This window comes from Neoarius graeffei, chromosome 9, assembly GCF_027579695.1.
Source record: "Neoarius graeffei isolate fNeoGra1 chromosome 9, fNeoGra1.pri, whole genome shotgun sequence".
Lineage (NCBI taxonomy): Eukaryota > Metazoa > Chordata > Actinopteri > Siluriformes > Ariidae > Neoarius > Neoarius graeffei.
Genome location: NC_083577.1, coordinates 4577308 through 4600992, shown reverse-complemented (window position 1 = coordinate 4600992; position 23685 = coordinate 4577308). Strand labels below are relative to the sequence as shown.

At 40.1% G+C, this 23685-nt stretch overlaps 1 protein-coding gene across 2 annotated transcripts in view; it reads right to left on the bottom strand.

Annotated features, from left to right (window-relative positions):
• ube2e3 (ubiquitin-conjugating enzyme E2E 3 (UBC4/5 homolog, yeast)) overlaps nt 1-23685 on the bottom strand; it is a 177157-nt gene that overhangs the window by 21617 nt on the left and 131855 nt on the right. For both annotated transcript variants that reach the window (XM_060928964.1, XM_060928963.1), the window contains exon 5: nt 6-153. In XM_060928964.1, coding sequence (XP_060784947.1) covers nt 6-153 — 148 coding nt within the window. The remainder of the gene's footprint in view (nt 1-5; nt 154-23685) is intronic.

The window sequence follows — 23685 nt, the reverse complement described above, 5'->3', positions numbered from 1 at the left end:
CTTACCAGGGTTACAATCCGTCAGCAGTGAGCAGATGGACAGCAGGACCTTGGAGATGGTGAGCGCTGGACTCCAGTTGTCCTTCAGGATATCCAGACAGATCACTCCCTGACTGTTAATGTTGCAGTGGTAGATCCGTGTACGGAATGTCACCTGGGGGATCAGGAGAAGAGACAAGGGCACAACACGAACACGGTCAGGGAAACAAACGCAAACCACTTGCACTCTCTACCAAACATCACAAAATATTTTATCATACAACAATGTTCAATCAGGGCGGCACAGTGGTGTAGTGGTCGGCACTGTCGCCTCACAGCAAGAAGGTCCAGGTTCGAGCCCAGCGGCCGATGGGGGCCTTTCTGTGTGGAGTTTGCATGTTCTCTCCCCATGTCTGTGTGGGTTTCCTCCGGGTGCTCCGGTTTCCTCCACAGTCCAAAAACATGCAGGTTAGGATAATTGGTGGCTCTAAATTGACCGTAGGTGTGAATGTGAATGGTTGTGTGTTTCAGCCCTGTGATGATCTGGTGACTTGTCCAGGGTGAACCCCGGCTCTCGCCCATAGTCAGCTGGGATAGGATCCAGTCCGCCCACGACTCTGCACAGGATAAGCGGCTACAGATAATGGATGGATGTTCAAATCACCAGTAAACTGCAGAACACTCTCCATAATGTAGTCACCTGACATATACCAGGCATTTCACCATTTCTGTCCATCTCCCTGAAGCAAATACATTCTTTCTCAAACATGAACAGATTGTATATTACAATACCGACATTCTCATTAAACACCATGGAATACCAACAATTTTGAGGAAACCAACACCGACGCGCTCCTCAACATACTCCCAAACACCAATCTTCCCAAACAAACTCCAATATACAGTAATCAAACATACCCACACATTAACATTCACCACCAAATCCCAATTTTCTACAGTGCCAAAGTCCAACATTCTCCAAACGCACTTATTCTCATCATCATCAAACTCCTAGATTCTCCAGGAACTACCAATATTCACCACTAAAAAACAATAATCTCTGACGAACATAGTAATTTCACCACCAAGCAACCATGCTCACCATCTAACACCAACAAACACCAATATTCATCATCATACATCAAAAACCACAATGTTCTCCATCAAACATCAAAAGTCACCAACAAATGCTATCAAGCCAGTGTTCACAAACAGCAACAAACAATAATGTTCACCATCACAAGCCAACAAGCACCGATATCCACCATCAATGCCAAGAAACACCAGAGTTCACCTGAAAATACCAACAAGCAACAAAGTTCACCATCAGACACGAACTAATGCCAAAGTTCACCATATAACACCAACAAACCATAATGTTCACCATCAAACACCAATATTCACCAGCACACACCAATAAATGTCAAAGTTTTCCATAAAACACCAACATTCCCCAGTAAATGCCATCAAGCTACACTATTCACAAACACCAGTGATCACCAGCAAACACCAATAAATCTCAATGTTCTCTATAAAACACCAACATCCAGTCATCATCCATAACCGCTTATCCTGTGCAGGGTCGTGGGCAAGATGGAGCCTATCCCAGCTGACTATGGGTGAGAGACGGGTTACACCCTGGACAAGTCGCCAGATCATTTCGCAACCAATTAGCCTAACCTGCATGTCTTTGGACTGTGGGGGTAAACTACATCACTTCCTCTGGCGGGAAACTTCGGAAAGGCAGTGAGGTGAGAAAAGTACTCTCCAAACATTTTAACGAATTGGATGACTTTATTGGTGAATTATGCCTCCAAAAAAAGAACTTCACAGCCGAGGAAGGCGAGGACATTAAAAAGTCACTCGACTTTCTGGCGGAAGACGTTTCTGTTATTAAACAACAACAGAAAGCCATCATGGAGCTGGTGACGGGAGTGAAGTCGCTCAGGCTGCAGAACGCCCAGAAGGACCGGCGTCTCGCCCACCTGGAAAGCAGAGTTGCTGAATTAGAACAGTACACCAGGATGAACGACGTCATCGTCACTGGGATTCAGATTAAACCCTGGTCATATGCAAAAGCCGTGACAAGGGAGGGAGAATCTGGCGAACTGGGCAGCAACTCCGTGGAGCAACAAGTGTCGGCATTCCTACACTCAAAGGGAATCGATATTGATTGCAGCAACGTCGAGGCCTGCCCCATTCTCCCCAGGAAAACACTGCCATCATCATGAGATTCATCAATCAGAAACATAAAGCTGCATTGCTGAAACAAGGAAGGAAACAAAGGTATAAACGTCTACATCAACGAGCACCTGACAAAACACAACGCTGACATCGCCAGAAAAGCACGTCATCTGAAGAAAGAAAATAAAATTCAATCTACATGGATCACCGACTGCAAAGTATTCATTAAGCTGAACGGGACACCGGAGGAGGCGAGAGTTCTGGTCATACGAAACATCGAGGACCAGTGATGCTTTCAGGACTGTATGGTAATCAATACCGACGTGACACTACACCAAACTCAACCACATGAATTCACTGACCATAAATTACTGGATATAGATAATGACATAGGCCCGGACAATAACTTTTTCTCAACCATTAATGACAATTGCCACTATTATGCAGAGGAACAGTACAATCAGTCCACTGAGGCTGTGGGGAAATGATCAATAATACACTTCAACAGCAGAAGCATGGACGCTAACTTCAAACACATCAAGAAATACTGAAGTCAGTTTACTCATCCATTCAACATAATTGCCATATCGGAGACCTGGATTGACCTGGAGAAAGGAGTGGATTTCCAACTGGCTGGATATGAATTTGATAACAGTGATTGATAACTTATTTGAATGTTTAACAATCAAAATTAATATTGAAAAAAGTAGAAATGTATTAATTAGCTGTATATATAGAGCGCCAGAAACTAGTATAGAGGCGTTTAAGGACTGGGTAGAAAAGACATTTACAGTAGATAATAAAAAAGTTATCTTCATTTGTGGGGATACAAATATTGATCTGTTGAACCCTAATAAGCACAGTATGACTGAGGAATTTATTAATACCATGTACAGTATGAGTCTCCACCCAAAAATTACCAGACCCACCAGAATTACTGACCATAGTGCTGCCTTAATAGATAATATATTTCCCAATGATATAGATAACATTATAAGTGGAATATTAATCCATGATATTAGTGATCATCTACCAGTTTTTACAATTTATGACTGTAATCATAAGAGAAATGTGACAGACCATAAACTTAAGTATAGAAGAGTTAGGACTGAGGAGGCCATGTTTGCATTAAATAATGATTTATTACTGCAAGACTGGGAATCAGTTTATATAGGGAATAGCATTGATAGAGCATATGATAACTTTTTAAGTATATTCAAATTATTATATGATAAAAATTGCCCACTGAAGCAATATAGTACAAAACAAAACTATAATGACCAACCTTGGATTACTAAGGGATTATAAAATGCCTGTAAGAAGAAAAACACTCTATATAGAGAATTTATTAAATTAAGAACCAAAGAGGCAGAAAATAAATATAAAAAATATAAAAAACAAGTTAACGAGTATCATAAGGAGATGTAGGAAGGATTATTATGGTAAATTAATATATAATAGCAAAAATAATATTAAAGGAATATGGAACATATTAAATAGTATTATTAAAGATGGTTCTGGACAAATACATTACCCTAAATACTTTAATGACAAAGGTATCGAAAATTATAACATGGATGTAGTTGCTAATAGTTTTAATATATTTTTTTTTTTGTTAATGTTGGCCCAAGATTAGCTCAAAATCTCTCTGATCCGGTAACAAATGATGATTGTATGGTAATATCATAAAGAGGAATTCTTGTTCTATGTTTCTTACACCAGTAGATGAGAGGGAAATTATTGATATAGTTAATAAATGTAGTAATAAAATATGCACAGATTGCAATGATATTGATATGAAACTAGTGAAAACTATTATTGGGGGGATTTCTAAACCATTAACATACAGCTGTAACTTGTCATTTCAAACCGGTACATTTCCAAGCAATAGGAAAATAGCAAAAGTAATTCCATTGTATAAATCTGGGGACAAACACAACTTCACAAATTACAGACCTGTTTCTTTACTTCCTCAATTCTCCAAAATTCTTGAAAAACTATTCAATAACAGATTCGATAAATTCACTGAAAAATACAAACTACTCAGTGATGGTCAATATGGATTTAGAGCAAATAGATCAACAGAGATGGCACTAATGGAATCAATTGAAGAAATCAGTAACTCTATAGATGATAAACATGTCGCTGGGATATTTATTGATCTTCAAAAAGCTTTTGATACTATTAATCATGATATATTAATTAATAAGATGGAACAATATGGGATAAGGGGAGTTGGATTAAATTGGATAAGAAGTTATTTGAGCAACAGGACACAATTTGTGAAGTTGGGTGACTCTGTCTCAACTCGTTTGGATATTGATTGTGGTGTCCCTCAGGGGTCAGTATTGGGTCCTAAACTGTTTATTCTTTATATATAAATGATATGTGCAATGTATCAAAGATATTTAAGATGGTATTATTTGCAGATGACACAAATATGTTTTGTTCTGGAACAAATTTACGTGAGTTAGAAAACAATCTCTTCAGAATTGTGCAGATTAAAAAGTTGGTTTGATCGAAATAAATTATTAAATCTGTCTAAAACAAAAATCATGTTATTTAATAATTATAAAATAAATAAGGTAATAAATGTACAGGTAGATGGTGTTGATATTGAAAGAGTTTCTAATAATACATTTATTGGGGTAATAATAGATGATAGAATTACTTGGAAATCACATATAAAATACATACTAATGAAACTATCAAGAAGCATATCTGTGTTGAGTACAACTAAGCACGTCCTGGACTATAATTCACTCCGCATTCTTTACTGTTCCCTGGTTTTACCGTACTTAAATTACTGCTCAGTGGTGTGGGGAAATACATATAAATGTTCACTTCATGCAATAACTATACTTCAAGAAAGAGCTATAAGAATAATTCATAGTGCTGGTTACCGAGATCATACTAATTCACTGTTCTTAAATTCAAAATGTTTAAAATTCAGGGATATTATAGAATATAAAACTGCCTTAGTAATGTACAAAGTAAGGAATTATAACGTACCAAGGAATATCCAAATAATGTTCTCGGATAGAGAGGGGGGCTATAATTTTAGGGGGAAACTGAAATGTAAAATTCGCAGTGCTAGGACAATGTTAAAAATGTTCAGTATCTCTATTTGTGGAGTAAAGCTATGGAACAGTTTGAATGTGGAGCTCATGAAATGTACAACTATAAACCAGTTCAAATAAAGGTATAAGGAACAGATCTTTATGAGGTATAGGGAGGAGGAATTACAATAACATTATACTGATAATGTAAGTGTACATATGTGGGTATGGGTACGTACGGATATTATATATATCATAAGTAGTATTGTGTGTGTGTGTGTGTGTGTGTGTGTGTGTGTGTGTGTGTGTGTGTATATAAATAAAATGTGATTATGTATGTATATATATGCATAATTGTATATAATATATATGCATAATTATGATATTATGGGTGTCTGTGTACGTATGGATGTGTGTATAGTTACAGGTATGTGTATATGTATGGACTGTATATATGTATTGTATGTGTGTATATATGCATAAGTATCTGTATATGAGATTTGATTTGGTCGAATTATACCATGTTATTATTATACCATGTTGGTATGTCTTGGTATGTTTTCTTTTTTGTTTGTTGCTTTTGTTTTCTTTTGTATATATAGTTTATTATGGCGGAAAGTGACATTTCATTAGTGGTGGTATAGAGGGTTAGGGTTTGATAAGTTATTTACTTCTTCCTAGTCCTTTACGAACATTATTATGTTATTGCCTTGTGGCTACGCTATTCTGTTCGTTTATGACGATGTTTTGATTATTGCATTTTTTTTATTTATTTTTTTTTATATCTTCTTTACTGTTCGGAATCAATCAATCAATCAATCAATCAATCAATCATCGCAGGGCTAAAACACCAACATCTCATCTCATTATTCTCATCTCATTATCTCTAGCCGCTTTATCCTTCTACAGGGTCGCAGGCAAGCTGGAGCCTATCCCAGCTGACTACGGGCGAAAGGCGGGGTACACCCTGGACAAGTCGCCAGGTCATCACAGGGCTAAAAACACCAACATCCCCCAGTAAATTCCTTCAAGGCACACTATTCACAAACACCAACAATGTTTATCATCACAAGCCAACAAGCACCAATATCCACCATCAATGCCAAGAAACACCAGAGTTCACCATAAAATACCAACAAGCAACAAGGTTCACCATCAGTCAGGAAACGAATGCCAATGTTCACCATATAACAACAAACATTCACTATCAGACATCAAGAAATCACAAACACCAACACTCACCAGCACACACCAATAAATGTCAAAAGTTCCCCATAAAACACAAACATTCCCCAGTAAATTCTACAAACCACACTATTCACAAACATCAAAAAACATTAATGTTCATCATCACAAGCTAACAAGCACCAAATATCCACCATTAATAGCAAGAAACACCAGAGTCTAGTGTCAAACACCAAAGTTCCTCATCAACACCAACTAATGCCAAAGTTCACCATCAAATACCAACCAACACCAACGTTCACCGTCAAACTCCAACAAACGCCAAAGGTCACGATCAAATGCCAATAAACTCCAAAATTTATCTTCAAAAACCAAACAAACAAAATTCACCTTTAAATACCAACACACCAAAATCTAATACCAAATTTCATCATCAAACTCCAATTAATGTCAAAGTTCACCATCAAATATCAACAAATGCCAAAGTTCATGATCAAACTCCAATAAATGCCAGTTTATCATCAAATACCAACACAACACCAAAGTTCATTACCAAACACCAAAATGCCAAAGTTTACCATCAATGACCAGTGTTCACCACTGCATGCCAACAAATGCCAAATTTCACCATCAGACACTGCCATTCTCTGTCAAATGGCAACAAACACCTATATTCACCATCAAACACGGATGCTCACCATCAAACGCTAATGCACACTACCAAACACCAATGTTTACAATCAAATAGCAACATTCTCCATCATACTCCAAGCAATACCATTACCATATAACATATGCACGATAATATGTCCTGAAAACACAACATTTTTGACCAAACACTCTCAGGGATGGCATGTACTTATAAACATTTACAAACAGTTATAACAATGGAACCCTTATCATTGGATAATTTCAGCAATTTTGGGTTATCAAACTCATGATACATAGTGTCTTGCAAAAGTATTCATCTCCCTTGGTGTTTGTCCTGTTTTGTTGCATTACAAGCTGGAATTAAAATGGATTTTTGGGGGGTTAGCACCATTTGATTTACACAACATGCCGACCACTTTAAAGGTGCAAGCTGCTTTATTTATTTATTTTATTTATTTTTTAATTGGGAAACAAACAATAATTAAAATGGAAAACAACAACAACAACAAAAAGCTGGAGTGTGCATGGGTATCCCCCCCCAATAAATAAATAAAATAAAAAATCAATTTTTGCTGCAATTACAGCTGCAAGTCTCTTGGGGTCTGTCTCTATTAGCTTAGCATGTCTAGCCACTGGGATTTTTGCCCGTTCCTCAAGGCAAAACTACTCCAACTCCTTCAAGTGAGATGGGTTGTGTTGGTGTACAGCAATCTTCAAGTTATGCCACAGATTCTCAGTTGGATTGAGGTCTGGGCTTTGACTAGGCCATTCCAAGACATTTAAATGTTTCCCTTTAAACCACTCCAGTGTAGCTTTAGCAGTATGTTTAGGGTCATTGTCCTGCTGGAACGTGAACCTTCGTCCCAGTCTCAAACCTCTGGCTGACTCAAACAGGTTTTCCTCCAGAATTGCCCTGTATTTAGTGCCATCCATCTTTCCTTCAGTCCTGACCAGCTTTCCTGTCCCTGCAGATGAAAAACATCCCCACAGCATGATGCTGCCACCACCATGCTTCACTGTAGGGATGGTGTTCTCAGGGTGTTGGGTTTGCGCCACACATGGCGTTTCCCATGATGACCAAAAAGATCAATTTTAGTCTCATCTGACCAGAGAATCTTCTTCCATGTGTTTGGGGAGTCTGCCACATGCTGTTGGGCAAACTCCAAATGGGTTTTCTTAAGCAGTGGCTTTCTTCTGTCCGCTCTTCCATAAAGCCCCGCTCTGTGGAGTGTAGGGCTTAAAGTGGTCCTATGGACAGATACTCTCATCTCCACTGTGGATCTTTGCAGCTCCTTCAGTGTTCTCTTTGGTGTCTTTGTTGCATCTCTGATTAATGCCCTCCTTGCCCGGTCTGTGAGTTTTAGTGGGCGGGGCCTTCTCTTGTCAGGTTTGTAGTGGTGCCATATTCTTTCCATTTTGCTATAATGGATTTAATGGAGCTCTGTGGGATATTCAAAGTTTGGGATATTTTTTATAACCCAACCCTGATCTATACTTCTCCACAACTTTGTCTCTGACCTGTTTGGAGGTTCCTTGGTTCTCATGTTGCTTGCTTAATCGTGTTGCAGAGTCAGGGTCCTTCCAGAACAGGTTGATTTATACAGACATCATGTGACAGACCATGTGACACTGATTACACACAAGTGGATCTTAATCAACTAATTATGTGACTTATGAAGTGAATTGGTTGGAGCAGCTCTTATTTAGGGGTTTCATACGAAAGGGGGTGAATACTTATGCACACTCCAGATTTCTGTTTTTTTCATCTTAATTATTGCTTGTGCCACAATTTAAAAAAAAAAGCAATTTGCACCTTTAAAGTGGTCGTCATGTGTAAATCAAATGGTGCTAACCCCCCAAAAATCCATTTTAATTCCAGCTTGTAATGCGACAAAACAGGACAAACACCAAGAGGGGTGAATACTTTTGCAAGGCACTGTGAAGACAAACAACCATTCACACTCACATTCACACCTACGGTCAATTTAGAGTCATCAATTATCCTAACCTGCATGTCTTTGGGCTGTGGGGGAAACCGGAGCACCCGGAGGAAACATGGACAAAACAGGACAAACGCCAAGGGGGGGTGAATACTTTTGCAAGGCACTATGAACACTGTTCACTCAGAAAGCAGTGTTAAGACTGCGGTCACCTAAGGTCAATTTACACACGCGTCTCACACGTGAACAATACTGTGGAACAAAATAAAATAATAGTTCAAGTAATAATCATGATGCGTTTATATAGATCATAGACACTGGTGTGAAAAAGTGTTTGCCCCCTTCCTGATTTCTTATTTTTTTGCATGTTTGTCCCACTTAAATGTTTCAGATCATCAAACTAATTTAAATATTAGACAAAGATAACACAAGTAAACACAAAATGCAGTTTTTAAATGAAGGTTTTTATTACTAAGGGGGAAAAAATCCAAACCTACACGGCCCTGTGTGAAAAAGTGATTGCTCCCTAAACCTAATAACGGGTTGAGCCACCCTTAGCAGCAATAACTGCAATCAAGCGTTTGCGATAACTGGCAGTGAGTCTTTTACAGCGCTGTGGAGGAATTCTGGCCCACTCATCTTTGCAGAATTGTTGTAATTCAGCCACACTGGCGGGTTTTCGAGCATGAACCGCCTTTTTAAGGTCATGCCACAGCATCTCAATCGGATTCAGGTCAGGACTTTGACTCGGCCACTCCAAAGTCTTCATTTTGTTTTTCTGAAGCCGTTCAGAGGTGGACTTGCTGGTGTGTTTTGGATCATTGTCCTGCTGCAGAACCCAAGTGCGCTTCAGCTTGAGGTCACGAACAGATGGCCGGACATTCTCCTTCAGGATTTTATGGTAGAGAGCAGAATTCATGGTCCCATTTACCACAGCAAGTCTTCCAGGTCCTGAAGCAGCAAAACAGCCCCAGACCATCACACTACCACCACCATATTTTACTGTTGGTATGATGTTCCTTTTCTGAAATGCTGTGTTACTTTTCCACCAGATGTAATGGGACATACACCTTCCAAAAAATTCAACTTTTTTCTCGTCAGTCCACAGAGTATTTTCCCAAAAGTCTTGGGGATCATCAAGATGTTTTCTGGCAAAACTGAGACGAGCCTTTATGTTCTTTTGGCTCAGCAGTAGGGCTGAACGATTTTAAGAAAAAATTGAATTGCGATTTTTCTGGCAGATATTGCGATTTCGATTTCAACCACGATTTTTTTTTCTTTAAACCGAGTTTCAGTGCAAATTAATTAATACAATGAATTCCAGTGAATGCAAGAATGAAAACTGAGGTCAACAGATTTCAAATGTAGGCCTGTTTATTAACACTGAGTGCCTGAGGAACAAGTTATAATAACTTAAAATAAAAATAAAAAGAGAGCCATCTTTCTTAAGTAAACTTTTGCTTATTTTACTTTTCCCATCTACAACATATCAGACATAAAAAAGGTTGATCAATGGCTCAGCAGCATCAAAATATTGCACTTTTGTAAAAGAATGTACATAAGCATTATAAATTATAACTAGAGCCAACAATTCCCCTGTGGGAAATAAGAGTGATGCAGTGGCTGTAGCAGTCGCTATTGCAGGCCCCTCCCTCCTGTGTGTGAGAGAGAGAGAGCGAGCAGCCCCTCCCCCACCCGCGCGCTCAGACACAGACAGAGAAAGCGCACTTTTTCCTCACAGTGCTCCCTCCAAACAACGGGGATTTACACGAAAACGGAAGGAGATATTCACAAAATTCTTTCACACTGAGCGCCACAAGGCTTTCCTGAACGTAATTTTTTTGTCTGTAGTGTAGAAAATGAGGACAATTTATTGACAAAACAAAACATGGGTCAGTTTAGGAGCACTGAGAAAAACCGCGGCTTTGACGATCCCAAAATCGTGTTGTCTGAGATCGCGATTTTTGGTCGAAAACGATAGATCGTTCAGCCCTACTCAGCAGTGGTTTTCGTCTTGGAACTCTGCCATGCAGGCCATTTTTGCCCAGTCTCTTTCTCATGGTGGAGTCATGAACACTGACCTTAAGTGAGGCAAGTGAGGCCTTCAGTTCTTTGGATGTTGTTGTGGGGTCTTTTGTGACCTCTTGGGTGAGTCATCGCTGCGCTCCTGGGGTAATTTTGGTCGGCCGGCCACTCCTGGGAAGGTTCATTACTGTCCCATGTTGTCGCCATTTGTGGATAACGGCTCTCACTGTGGTTCGCTGGAGTCCCAAAGCTTTAGAAATGGCTTGATAACCTTTTCCAGACTGATAGATCTCAATTACTTTGTTTCTCATTTGTTCCTGAATTTCTTTGGATCGCAGCATGATGTCTAGCTTTTGAGGATCTTTTGGTCTACTTCACTTTTGGCCCTTTTCCACTACCCTTTTTCAGCTCACTTCAGCTCGCTTCAGCTCACTTCAGCCCGACACGGCTCGCGTTTCGACTACCAAAAAACAGCACGACTCGGCTCGCTTCAGCCCTGCTTAGCCCCTAAAACTCGCACCGTTTTGGAGTGGGGCTGAAGCGAGCCAAACCGAGCTGAGTGAGGTTGGGGGCGTGAGCAGACACTCCCCTGTGCACTGATTGGTGAGGAGGAGTGTCCTCACATGCCCACACACGCCCCGCGAGCACGCTGGGATCTGTAAACACCGTAAACCCGGAAGAAGAAGAATTACGAATTACGAGAATTTCTGAAGCCTTATGCGCCTCGCCTCATCTATACGCTCTTGCCAGTATCTGTTGGCGTTGTCGGTGACAACAAGCCACAGCACCAAGACCAGCAACACTAACGACTCCATGTCCTCCATGTTTATTGTTTACTATTCGGGTCGTGAGACTACCGCTTAAAAGATCACTGATGTCACTGTTTGCGCTGCTTAACGACATCACGTGACGTCCACCCACTTTCGCTAACTCCACCCAATGTGTCCACCCACTTCCAGCCAGCACGGTCCAGCGCGGTTGTAGTCGAAATGCAACTCCAACAGCTCCACTCAGCTCGACTCAGCACGGCACGGCTCAGCCGCGTTTGTAGTGGAAAAGCGGCATTTGTCATGCAGGTCCTGTCTAAGTGGTTTCTTGATTGAGAACAGGTGTGGCAGTAATCAGGCCTGGGTGTGGCTAGAGAAATTGAACTCAGCTTTCCAAAGATGTGATAAACCACAGTTAATTTGGGGGGGAGGGGCAATCACTTTTTCACACAGGGTCGTGTAGGTTTGGATTTTTTTCCCTTAATAATAAAAACCTTCATTTAAAAACTGCATTTTGTGTTTACTTGTGTTACCTTTGTCTAATATTTAAGTTTGTGACAAACATGCAAAAAAATAAGAAATTAGGAAGGGGGCAAACACTTTTTCACACCAGTGTATATAGAAAATGTTATACCAAAGCCTGCAAATAATCTAGCATGGCTTTCACTGCAGAGCTGAAGGTGACAATCTCATTAACAAACTTAAAATGTGAAGTGTATTTATCTACTGAAATACAGTGTCCTCCACAATTATTGGCACCCTTTGGAAAGATTAGTAAGAAGAGTTAGGGGAAAAAAAAATCCACCTTTTGTTGAAGTTGTTTCAACATTCAACCTTCAATTGATTTGCAGAAAAACAAATTCCTCATCAAGAAAGCATTATTTTCAACAAAACCACATGTGCCACAAGTATTGGCACCCCTGCATTTAATACTTTATACACCCTCCTTTTGTCAGTAAAACAGCACCGAGTCTCTCCTCTAACATTTTATAAGGTTGGAGATCCAGAGCAGGGCATCTGAGACCATTCCTCTTTACACAATCTCTCCAGATCATCCAGGGTCCTCGACCCTCTCTTGTGCTCTCTCCTCTTCAGCTCATCCCACAGGTTTTCACTGTGGTTCAGCTCAGGGGACTGAGATGTTCATGGCAGACGCTTGATTCTTTGCTCAGTGAAATACTTCTGTGTTGATTTCGCCATATGCTTCGGATCATTGTCCTGCTGGAAGATCCAGTGACGACCCAGTTTTAGTTTCCTCTCAGAGAAGCCAGATTCTGATTTAAAATGTCCTGGTGTTTCATGGAGTCCATGATGCCATGGACCCCAACAAGGTTTCAGGGCCTCTGGAGGAAAAACAGCCCCAAAACATCACAGAACCTCCACCATATTTTACGGTTGGGATTGGGTTCTCTTCATTATAGCCGTCCTTCTGCTTACACCAAACCCCCCGCGAGTGTTTATTGCCAAAAAGCTCGATTTTTGTTCCATCAGACCACAGAACACGGTTCCAGTCAAAGTTGTCGTAGCGTTTCATAAACTTCAGGAGATTACGTTTGTGGTTAACTGACAGAAAAGGCTGGAACCTTCCAAATAATCTGTTGGCATGGCAGTGGAGTCTGATGGGGTTTTTGGAGACTTGGAAACCCCAAGATTTTACTTTTTCTTGTAATTCAACAACAGCGATCCTTGGGTTTTTTGGCCTCTCTTACCCTCCTCCTCACTGTACGTGGGGGTAAAATAAACTCAGCTCCTCTTCCAGGCGAGTTGATGTTCACATTTTTTATTATTGCCCTAATAGTAGAAATGGACATTTTCAGGTGCGTAGCCTTTTTTTTTTTTTAATCATCATTCCCTGATTTATGAAGGTCAACCCACTTCTCCCTCATTGGGTTTGTGTATCTCTTATCTTTCCCATGTTGATGCTGAGGGAAATCTGCCTCTACGTCACCTCATATTTGTTCCCCAGTTCGTCAGGAAGTCATGGATTACAGCCTGAAAGTTCCTACACACTCCGATCAAATACAAAATACTGTACAATTTAAATGGGAAACATGCTTCAGTGACATTGTGTTCACTGTCATTTCCAGGCGTGCCAATAATGGTGGCAAATGAGTGTTTGTTGAAAATCATCATTTCTTGATGAGGGATTTGTTTTTCCTCTGAATAAATTTGTTTCAATTAAAGGTTGGATTTTTCTCATTTTTTCAGTGTGAGATGAAGCGACTTCACCAAAAGGTTCCCCCCTCGCCCTTATTGCTAATCTTTACAAGGGGTGCCAATAATTGTGGGGGGCACTATATAAGCAGCTTAACCTAATCCTATTACATCCTTAACCCTTGCCACACCAGTGAGCATGAATAAATTAAAATCTGAAGTGTAAACTCATTTTAAAAAGTCTGTGTCACAACCATATGCAACAAAACAGAGAGAAAGGGAGGGAAATAGTGAAATCGGAACATTTGTTGGACTTGCAGATTAAATTATACTTTGAATAACAACGCCAAGGTTTTAATCTGGAGCCCAACGAAAATAAGTTTCGTAGCTTGTCAGCAGGAGCAGGTCGAGCAAACTATCAGTGCTCATAAAGACACAGGCTTGGGTTTGTTAACAGTAGCGTCCATCCACACATACTCATTTACACTTACTTAAACACATCCACATGCCCAAACCTGCACTTAAATACAATACCACACACACACACACACACACACACACTCCAGAATCACATGGCATGGCTGTGAACGAAGCCAAATAGCCAGTGGGCACTAAATACCACAAAGTGTTACTGAAGCACTAAAGCAACACTCTGGTAGGAAAACAGGACATGGCAAAGAGAAAAGGAATACAGAAATCTAAAATAAATGAACAATAAAGTCAAATTATGCTTATGGTAAAGGAGTAGTCCAACAATTTTTTCATCCCGTGTGTGTAAGATTACCATAAACATTACCACTTGACACACTTCCCTACGCTGAGAAAAGAACAGAAAGCCTGTTTATGCCAAACTTGCTGATAATGGAAGTCTGAGGGCAGTTGCTCATTAAGTTATGAATGAAATAATACTAAGATATGAAAATAACGCACCATCCCAGGCGTGTATTATTTTAATACAACATCATGGTCTTTAGTGTGTTATTCCTCTCGTATCACAGAGATTTGCCAACAACACGTCACACTTTCTAACCGTATACGTTCATATGCAATGTTGAAGACTGTTCAAGAGAAGAAGAACTTGTTAATACTTACATTACAGCAACGAAAACAGCATCTCTTTTATTCTCTTGAAGTTAAAGGGACAAAAAAAAAAAAAACAGGACGTGGAAACTCCTCTGTCCTGAACACTTTCCCTTGCTAGGAACATTTACAAAGCGCTATGACTGTTACAAAGCGCCGACACCCGAGACTACTTCCATAAACAATACATACATTTACCGTATTTTCTGGACTATAGAGCGCACCTGTATATAAGCCGCATCCACTCTATTTTTTAAAAAAAAATTAAAAAAAGATATACAAGCCGCACCGGGCTATAAGCCGCAGATATCTATGTTGAAAAATTAGATATTTACTGCATGTACAGAACGATTTTGTACTGTAAATGTACATGTATGTACCTGAACAGATTCTTTCCGAACAGTGCCTTTTAACACGGCAGCAACTTTGCTGATTAAAACGGAACAGAACCAAGAGAAAATAACCGGTATTTATTTACCTTCATTTCTCCTGTGTTTGAAACCACAAGTCACTTTAATCATCTTTGCTGGATTTGAAAATAATTACCAGTTAGTAATTTGTCGTGCGTGTTCTATCTGCTAAAGATCTGCTAATTCTTCTTTGCATTGATTTTTCGTCTATCTTATTTTTGATTCTACTTCCGGTTAGAGCGCCCCTAGCGGTGGAAGAAAAAGCCACAGAATAGCCGCACCTTTGTATAAGCCGCATGGTTCAAAACCTAGAAAAAAAGTAGCGGCTTATAGTCCAGAAAATACGGTATGTATTGTTTGCTAAAGAAAATCTACTTATTATTAGATTTAGATTACGTGACACGTCCTCTGCAGAAGTCTTTGTGAATGAGATGCTGCTCTAGAAACAATACCATATTAGAATGAGTGCATTAATATAAACAGGCTGGAAGTAAAGCTGTGTATAGCATAAATAAAAACAATGTGATGATTTGCACATCATGGAAAACCTCCATTTCATTGAAAATAGTATAAAAAGACAACATATCAAATGTTGAAATGTGAGAAATCTTTAAAAAAATAATAATAAATACAGTATATGCTCATTTTGAATATAGTGCCAGCAACACGTTTCAAAAAAGTTGGGACAGGAGTATGTTTACCACCGTGTTGCATCACCTCTATTTTAACACCACGCTGTCAAGTTTATGATCAAATATGCTATACATGCTCGACATACAGCACAGATGAAATTTCAGTCCACTCTGACCCACGGTGCAAACAGGCAATGCAATAAATAAAAATAGAATAACTGAAATAAACAATATAAACAGTATAAACACTCTAGATAAGAAACAGACATAGACTAAACACTCACAGGTGTACACACACACACACACACACACACACACACACACACACACAGTGCCTTGCAAAACTATTCATACCCCTTGAACTTTTTCACATTTTTCCACCTTACAACCCTGAACTTACAAGTTATTTATTGAGATTTTATGTGATAGACCAACACAGAGTAGCACATAATTGTGAAGTGAAACGAAAATGATAAATGGTCTTCAAAATTTTAAACAAATACAAATCTGAAAAATGTGGTGTGCATTAGTATTCAGCCCCCCTGCGTCAATACTTTGTAGAGCCACCTTTTACTGGAATTACAGCTGCAAGTCTTTTGTGGTTCGTCTCTACCAGCTTTGCGCATCTAGACACTGAAATTTTTGCCCATTCTTCTTTGCAAAATAGCTCAAGCTCAGCCAGATTGGATGGAGAGTGTCTGTGAACAGCAATTTTCAAGTCTTGCCACAGATGCTCAATGGGATTTAGGTCTGGACTTCGACTGGGCCATTCTAACACATGAATATTCTTTGATCTAAACCATTCCATTGTAGCTCTGGCTGTATGTTTAGGGTCATTGTCTTGCTGGAAGGTGAATCTCCTTCCCAGTCTCAAGTCTTTTGCAGCCTCCAACAGGTTTTCTTCCAGGATTGCCCTGTATTTAGCTCCATCCATCTTCCCATCAACTCTGACCAGCTTCCCTGTCCCTGCTGAAGAAAAGCATCCCCATAGCATGATGCTGCCACCACCATGTTTCACAGTGGGGATGGTGTGTGCAGGGTGATGAGCAGTGTTAGTTTTCCGCCACACATAGCGCTTTGCATTTAGGCCAAAAAGTTCAACTTTGGTCTCATCTAACCAAAGCACCTTCTTCCACATGTTTGCTGTGTCCCCTACATGGCTTCTTATGCCTGTCTTTCAACAATGGCTTTCTTCTTGCCACTCTTCCAAAAAGGCCAGATTTGTGGAGTGTACGACTTATAGTTGTCCTGTGCACAGATTCTCCCACCTGAGCTGTGGATTTCTGCAGCTCCTCCAGAGTGATCATGGGCCTCTTGGCTGTTTCTCTGACCAGTGCTCTCCTTGCTCGCTCTGTCAGTTTAGGTGGACGGCCATGGCTTGGTAGGTTTGCAGTTGTGCCGTACTTTTTCCATTTTTGAATGATGGATTGAACAGTGCTTCTTGAGATGTTCAGAGCTTGGGATATTTTTTTATAACCTAACCCTGCTTTAAACTTCTCCAGAACTTTATCCCTGACCTGTCTGGTGAGTTCTTTGGTCTTCATGATGCTGTTTGTTCTTCAGTGTTGTCTAACAAACCACTGAGGCCTTCACAGAGCAAGTGTATTTATGCTGAGAGTAAATTACACACAGTAGGACTCTATTAACTAACTAGACGACTTCTGAAGGCAATTGATTGCACTGGACTGTATTTAGAGGTATCAGAGGACAGGGGGCTGAATACTAATGCACACCACATTTTTCAGATTTTTATTTGTTTAAAATGTTGAAGACCATTTATCATTTTCGTTCCACTTCACAATTATGTGCTACTCTGTGTTGGTCTATCACATAAAATCTCAATAAATAACTTTTAAGTTCGTGGTTGTAAGGTGGAAAAATGTGAAGAAGTTCAAGGGGTATGAATACTTTTGCAAGGCACTGTGTAGTGTGTGTATATATATATATATATATATATATATATATATATATATAGACACACACAAACATTTGGTAACTGAGGAGATGAATTGCTGTAGCTTTGAATACTGTATGAAATGCTGTCCCATTCTTGCCTGATAGACAGTTTCAGTTGTTCAACAGTTCGTGGTCTCCTTTGTGCTTCATAATGCGGCAAATGTTTTCACAGTGTGACAGCTCTGGACTGCAGGCAGGCCAGTTTAGCGCCTGGACTCTTTTATTACAGAGCCATGCACTTGTAATACATGCAGAATGCAGTTTGGCTTCGTCTGAATTGGGGTTGTAAAATTAGTCTGTTGACCAATCAGATTTGAAAATTTAACTGCACTATGGCATAAGAATAGATCGCTTCTTTGAAGCACACATATTTCTAAAACACAATCATCAAACTGTGTTGGTGGATTTAATGGAAAAACAACACAGATACACATCTTAACCACAGAGAGGCAAAGAGAAGTTAATTCCCCAACAATCACCACCACAACCCTCTCTGTTTGCAACCTGGCAGCTGTACCGTCTGCCTGCCTGGCACGCCGTTTTCCCTCGGTCTCCTGACCTTCTCCATCTGTTGCAGCTCCTCATCATTACATTCAGGTTCACACACAAAAAAGCTTGCTAATTAAGAAACAAACAATGTAGCACTAGTACTTTATTATAAAAACAAAAGTGTCTCCATTTCCACATCTGATACACAGGTCACCACAAACCTTCAGGGAAAGCGTGTTGCTCCAGAATGAAAACTTGAATAATACTCAGAACAGTTTTGGTAGGACTATCCGTGTCTCATTCCAGCACTGTTATAATTAGAGTCTCACAGTTGTACTCAGAGTTATCTCATCTCTTATTTTGTGCAAGGAATAAAACTGAGTTACTCTTACCATCCGGAAGCTGATTATTTTCCAATAACAGCATGTTGTGTAGCATTTTTATCCTCCTATACCAAAGTAATTTGCCAACAATTATAATTTTGCATTCATTAAAAGAACAATATCTTGTGCATTTAATCCACTTAGTTATAGCGGCAATAAACACAGTCTTGTCTTCCCTTTTTTTTTTTTTTAAGGTGTTGGTTTTTAATACCAACACCTTTTATCCAATCAGAATTGTGACTTCAACAGGACACGGGTATAAATGTTTATTACTAAACCCAGCAACTGCCCTTTAACTTCCATTATACAGTACCAACTGACTATTTTCTACATTGCAGAACGATGTTAACAAGAGTGCTCTGAGAGCACAATATCCCCCGCTGGCAACTATGCCATAAGTGGCATAGTTATGGCATAGTTGCCATAGTCATAGTCTGGCAACTATGCCAAAAATATGAAACTGTAATATGCATATTACCGACATATAACAAAGAATCCTGCCAAGTTTTGTGAAATTCCTCCAAAAATTGTGAGAGGAGTTGATTTCAGAAGGTAAGTACCCTTCCCAGGATGGATGGACAGACATCGCCATGACATAATCCCCCTTCGGGCCTTTCGGCCAGTGGGAGATAAAAATGTTTTTTAAAAAGTGTTAAAAAAAAAAAAAATGTTTGATAATGCTTTTGCGCTCAACGACTCTCCTTAGGTTTGCTTTTGGTCCACTAGAGGATAAATACCTGGAACTCCTCACTAGTCAGACAGAACTGAAGAAGCCTTTCGAACGAGAGGCGAAACATCTTCAAGAATTTCAAGCAAGTCCAGTCGCCTTCTTTAGCACCCATGGTTTATTCTATTCTATTCTGGATGTATCCCTTTCTCTGCACAACATATAGAGCACTACAACACAGCCCTTGGCACACTTCGCAGAAAACTGAATACACATCCACAGCAAAACTCATCCGACTTCAATGACTCACATGATGGCAGAGAGAACCAACGACCCACAGATCACCCTAATGACTCTCTAGGCTGCTAACACCGTTCACACCCGGCCTCCAGTGACCCTAACACCTACAGGATGGCCGAGAGGGTCAACGACCCAAGTGACCTCAACAAACTCTCCTTAGGGTTGCTTTTGGTCCACTAGAGGATAAATACCTGTAACTCCCCACCAGTCAGAGAGAACTGAAGAAGCCTTTCGGATGAGAGGCGAAACTTCTTCAAGAGTTTCAAGCAAGTCCAGTCGCCTTCTTTAGCACCTACGGTTTATGATGACCTGGATGACTGAGAACCTTCACAGACATACAGTGGGGCAAAAAAGTATTTAGTCAGTCACCAATTGTGCAAGTTCTCCCACTTAAAAAGATGAGAGAGGCCTGTAATTTTCATCATAGGTATACCTCAACTATGAGAGACAAAATGAGAAAAAAAAAATCCAGAAAATTACATTGTCTGATTTTTAAAGAATTTATTTGCAAATTATGGTGGAAAATAAGTATTTGGTCAATAACAAAAGTTCATCTCAATACTTTGTTATATACCCTTTGTTGGCAATGACAGAGGTCAAACGTTTTCTGTAAGTCTTCACAAGGTTTTCACACACTGTTGCTGGTATTTTGTCCCATTCCTCCATGCAGATCTCCTCTAGAGCAGTGATGTTTTGGGGCTGTCGCTGGGCAACACGGACTTTCAACTCCCTCCAAAGATTTTCTATGGGGTTGAGATCTGGAGACTGGCTAGGCCACTCCAGGACCTTGAAATGCTTCTTACGAAGCCACTCCTTCGTTGCCCGGGCGGTGTGTTTGGGATCATTGTCATGCTGAAAGACCCAGCCACGTTTCATCTTCAATGCCCTTGCTGATGGAAGGAGGTTTTCACTCAAAATCTCACGATACATGGCCCCATTCATTCTTTCCTTTACACGGATCAGTCGTCCTGGTCCCTTTGCAGAAAAACAGCCCCAAAGCATGATGTTTCCACCCCCATGCTTCACAGTAGGTATGGTGTTCTTTGGATGCAACTCAGCATTCTTTCTCCTCCAAACACGACAAGTTGAGTTTTTACCAAAAAGTTCTATTTTGGTTTCATCTGACCATATGACATTCTCCCAATCCTCTTCTGGATCATCCAAATGCTCTCTAGCAAACTTCAGACGGGCCTGGACATGTACTGGCTTAAGCAGGGGGACACGTCTGGCACTGCAGGATTTGAGTCCCTGGCGGCGTAGTGTGTTACTGATGGTAGTCTTTGTTACTTTGGTCCCAGCTCTCTGCAGGTCATTCACTAGGTCCCCCCGAGTGGTTCTGGGATTTTTGCTCACCGTTCTTGTGATCATTTTGACCCCACAGGGTGAGATCTTGCGTGGAGCCCCAGATCGAGGGAGATTATCAGTGGTCTTGTATGTCTTCCATTTTCTAATAATTGCTCCCACAGTTGATTTCTTCACACCAAGCTGCTTACCTATTGCAGATTCAGTCTTCCCAGCCTGGTGCAGGTCTACAGTTTTGTTTCTGGTGTCCTTTGACAGCTCTTTGGTCTTGGCCATAGTGGAGTTTGGAGTGTGACTGTTTGAGGTTGTGGACAGGTGTCTTTTATACTGATAACGAGTTCAAACAGGTGCCATTAATCCAGGTAACGAGTGGAGGACAGAGGAGCCTCTTAAAGAAGTTGTTACAGGTCTGTGAGAGCCAGAAATCTTGCTTGTTTGTAGGTGACCAAATACTTATTTTACCGAGGAATTTACCAATTAATTCATTAAAAATCCTACAATGTGATTTCCTGGATTCTTTCCCCCCATTCTGTCTCTCATAGTTGAAGTGTACCTATGATGAAAATTACAGGCCTCTCTCATCTTTTTACGTGGGAGAACTTGCACAATTGGTGGCTGACTAAATACTTTTTTGCCCCACTGTATTTGCACACTATTGGCATTATCTAAACCAACTTCATGAGGGAGTCACCTGGAATGCTTTTCAGTTAACAGGTGTGCCTTGTCAAAAGGTAATTAGTGGAATTTATTACCTTCTTAATGCATTTGAGATCAAACAGTAAATAACCCAGGTTCCACAACTGTAGTAATCCATATTATGTCAAGAACCAAACAACTAAGTAAAGAGAAACGACATCCATCATTACTTTAAGACATGAAGTGTCTATTGAATTAAAAGATGTGTCCAAACTTTTGACTGGTACTGTGAGTGTGGAACTCCCCCCCGAATGGAAATCTTGGTAATCCCATACGCTGTAGATTCAATATCAGTGAGGGAAATAAGGAATTTTAAGCAGACTGTCACAGGACAGACGAGTCTGAAATGTCTGTCTGTTTGTCCAAATTTCAGCCTGTCTGAATGACGGGACAAAGGCCTGAAACAACGTGGGCTGAAGGGCTTTAGATGCCATGGAGATCTTCTCAGCTATTTCCAGGCACATTTTTGTGATCTTCAAAGGCCAAATTACACTCGACATTAGTTGCAAATTACACTACAAATTGAATATAATTTACAAGAAGATTTCAGAAGATTCAAGAAAAACCTGCTTAAAGTTCTACCCAAGGAAACAGTAGCGCACACAGGTCAGTTCCATGTCTACAAAAAAGATGGGGGGACAAGGATGGTCCAGTTGGTAACAACTTACCGGGACTCATACGGTATATAGGTACTATAACAACACTCATGAAACATTATGTCAACAATAACTATTTTATACTATAAGTCTCTCAGAAATTTAGTAATTAACAATACAACTATTCTTACATAGAGTTAAAATTTTGAAGACGACTTTTAAAATGACTCAGAACTCGACTTGGGCATATCATTTGGCATTCAGGCTAAAATCTGCTGCACTAGAACTTAGGAAATAGAAGAAAATAAAAACTCTATTAAAATATAAATCTACATCCTCCAAAGCATGTGACTATGACTGTCATTCTTATTATGAATGAAAAAAAATGCATACAATAATAAACATAACCAGTGATTGGCAGTTTGGCACTTAACCTCATACTGTACTGCAAAGTTTCATGTAAACTGAGCTTTTAATCAACTGACTGGATCAATCAGATCCTGTCAACCCTAAAACACTAGTTTCAACTGCATCGTGAAATAAAAACAGTGAATACTGAGTGGATTATTATTGTCTCATTTAACGTGCCACTCAGGGAGAGGGAGGTGCCTGGGAATTTTGGCGGGACTGGGACCTTCGGTGGCCGAGTTATGAATTTTTTAAATCCCTGCACATGCAAGTGGCTGGAGCCAGGGCCCATGCTAAAGTTTTCCGCGATCCATGCTCGCGACGTCAGATCGGGCCGAGCCGAGCCGGGCTGATTTGAAAGGGCTCAGGGAGAGAGACATGCCTGTAAATTTTGGTGGGGCTAGGACCATCGGTGGCAGCGTGATGAATATTTAAAGTCGTTTCACGGGCTGTGTTACGACATCATGTATTTGCCCAGCGTAACATTTGGAAGAAAATTAGAAAAAGATGAGACCCATATCTTTACAATTTTTCCATGGGCCATCCAATTTGATGCTTTTGAAATACAGACAGACAAATGCGAAAATTACCGGTCAATGTCCGCCGGTCCGGCCTTATTTCCCACACTGCAATACTGACTACTTATTAACCTCGCTTGCTCAATCTTTACGGGAAAATATCAGACCGCGGTATTGACAGTACAGACTGTACAAAAAGACCGTGATCTGATATCTTCCTGTAAAGACCGAGCAAGTGAGGTTAATAAGTAGATTATTATACAGCTTTTTTAATTTCTAAGCTTAAAATAGATGATTATTATAAC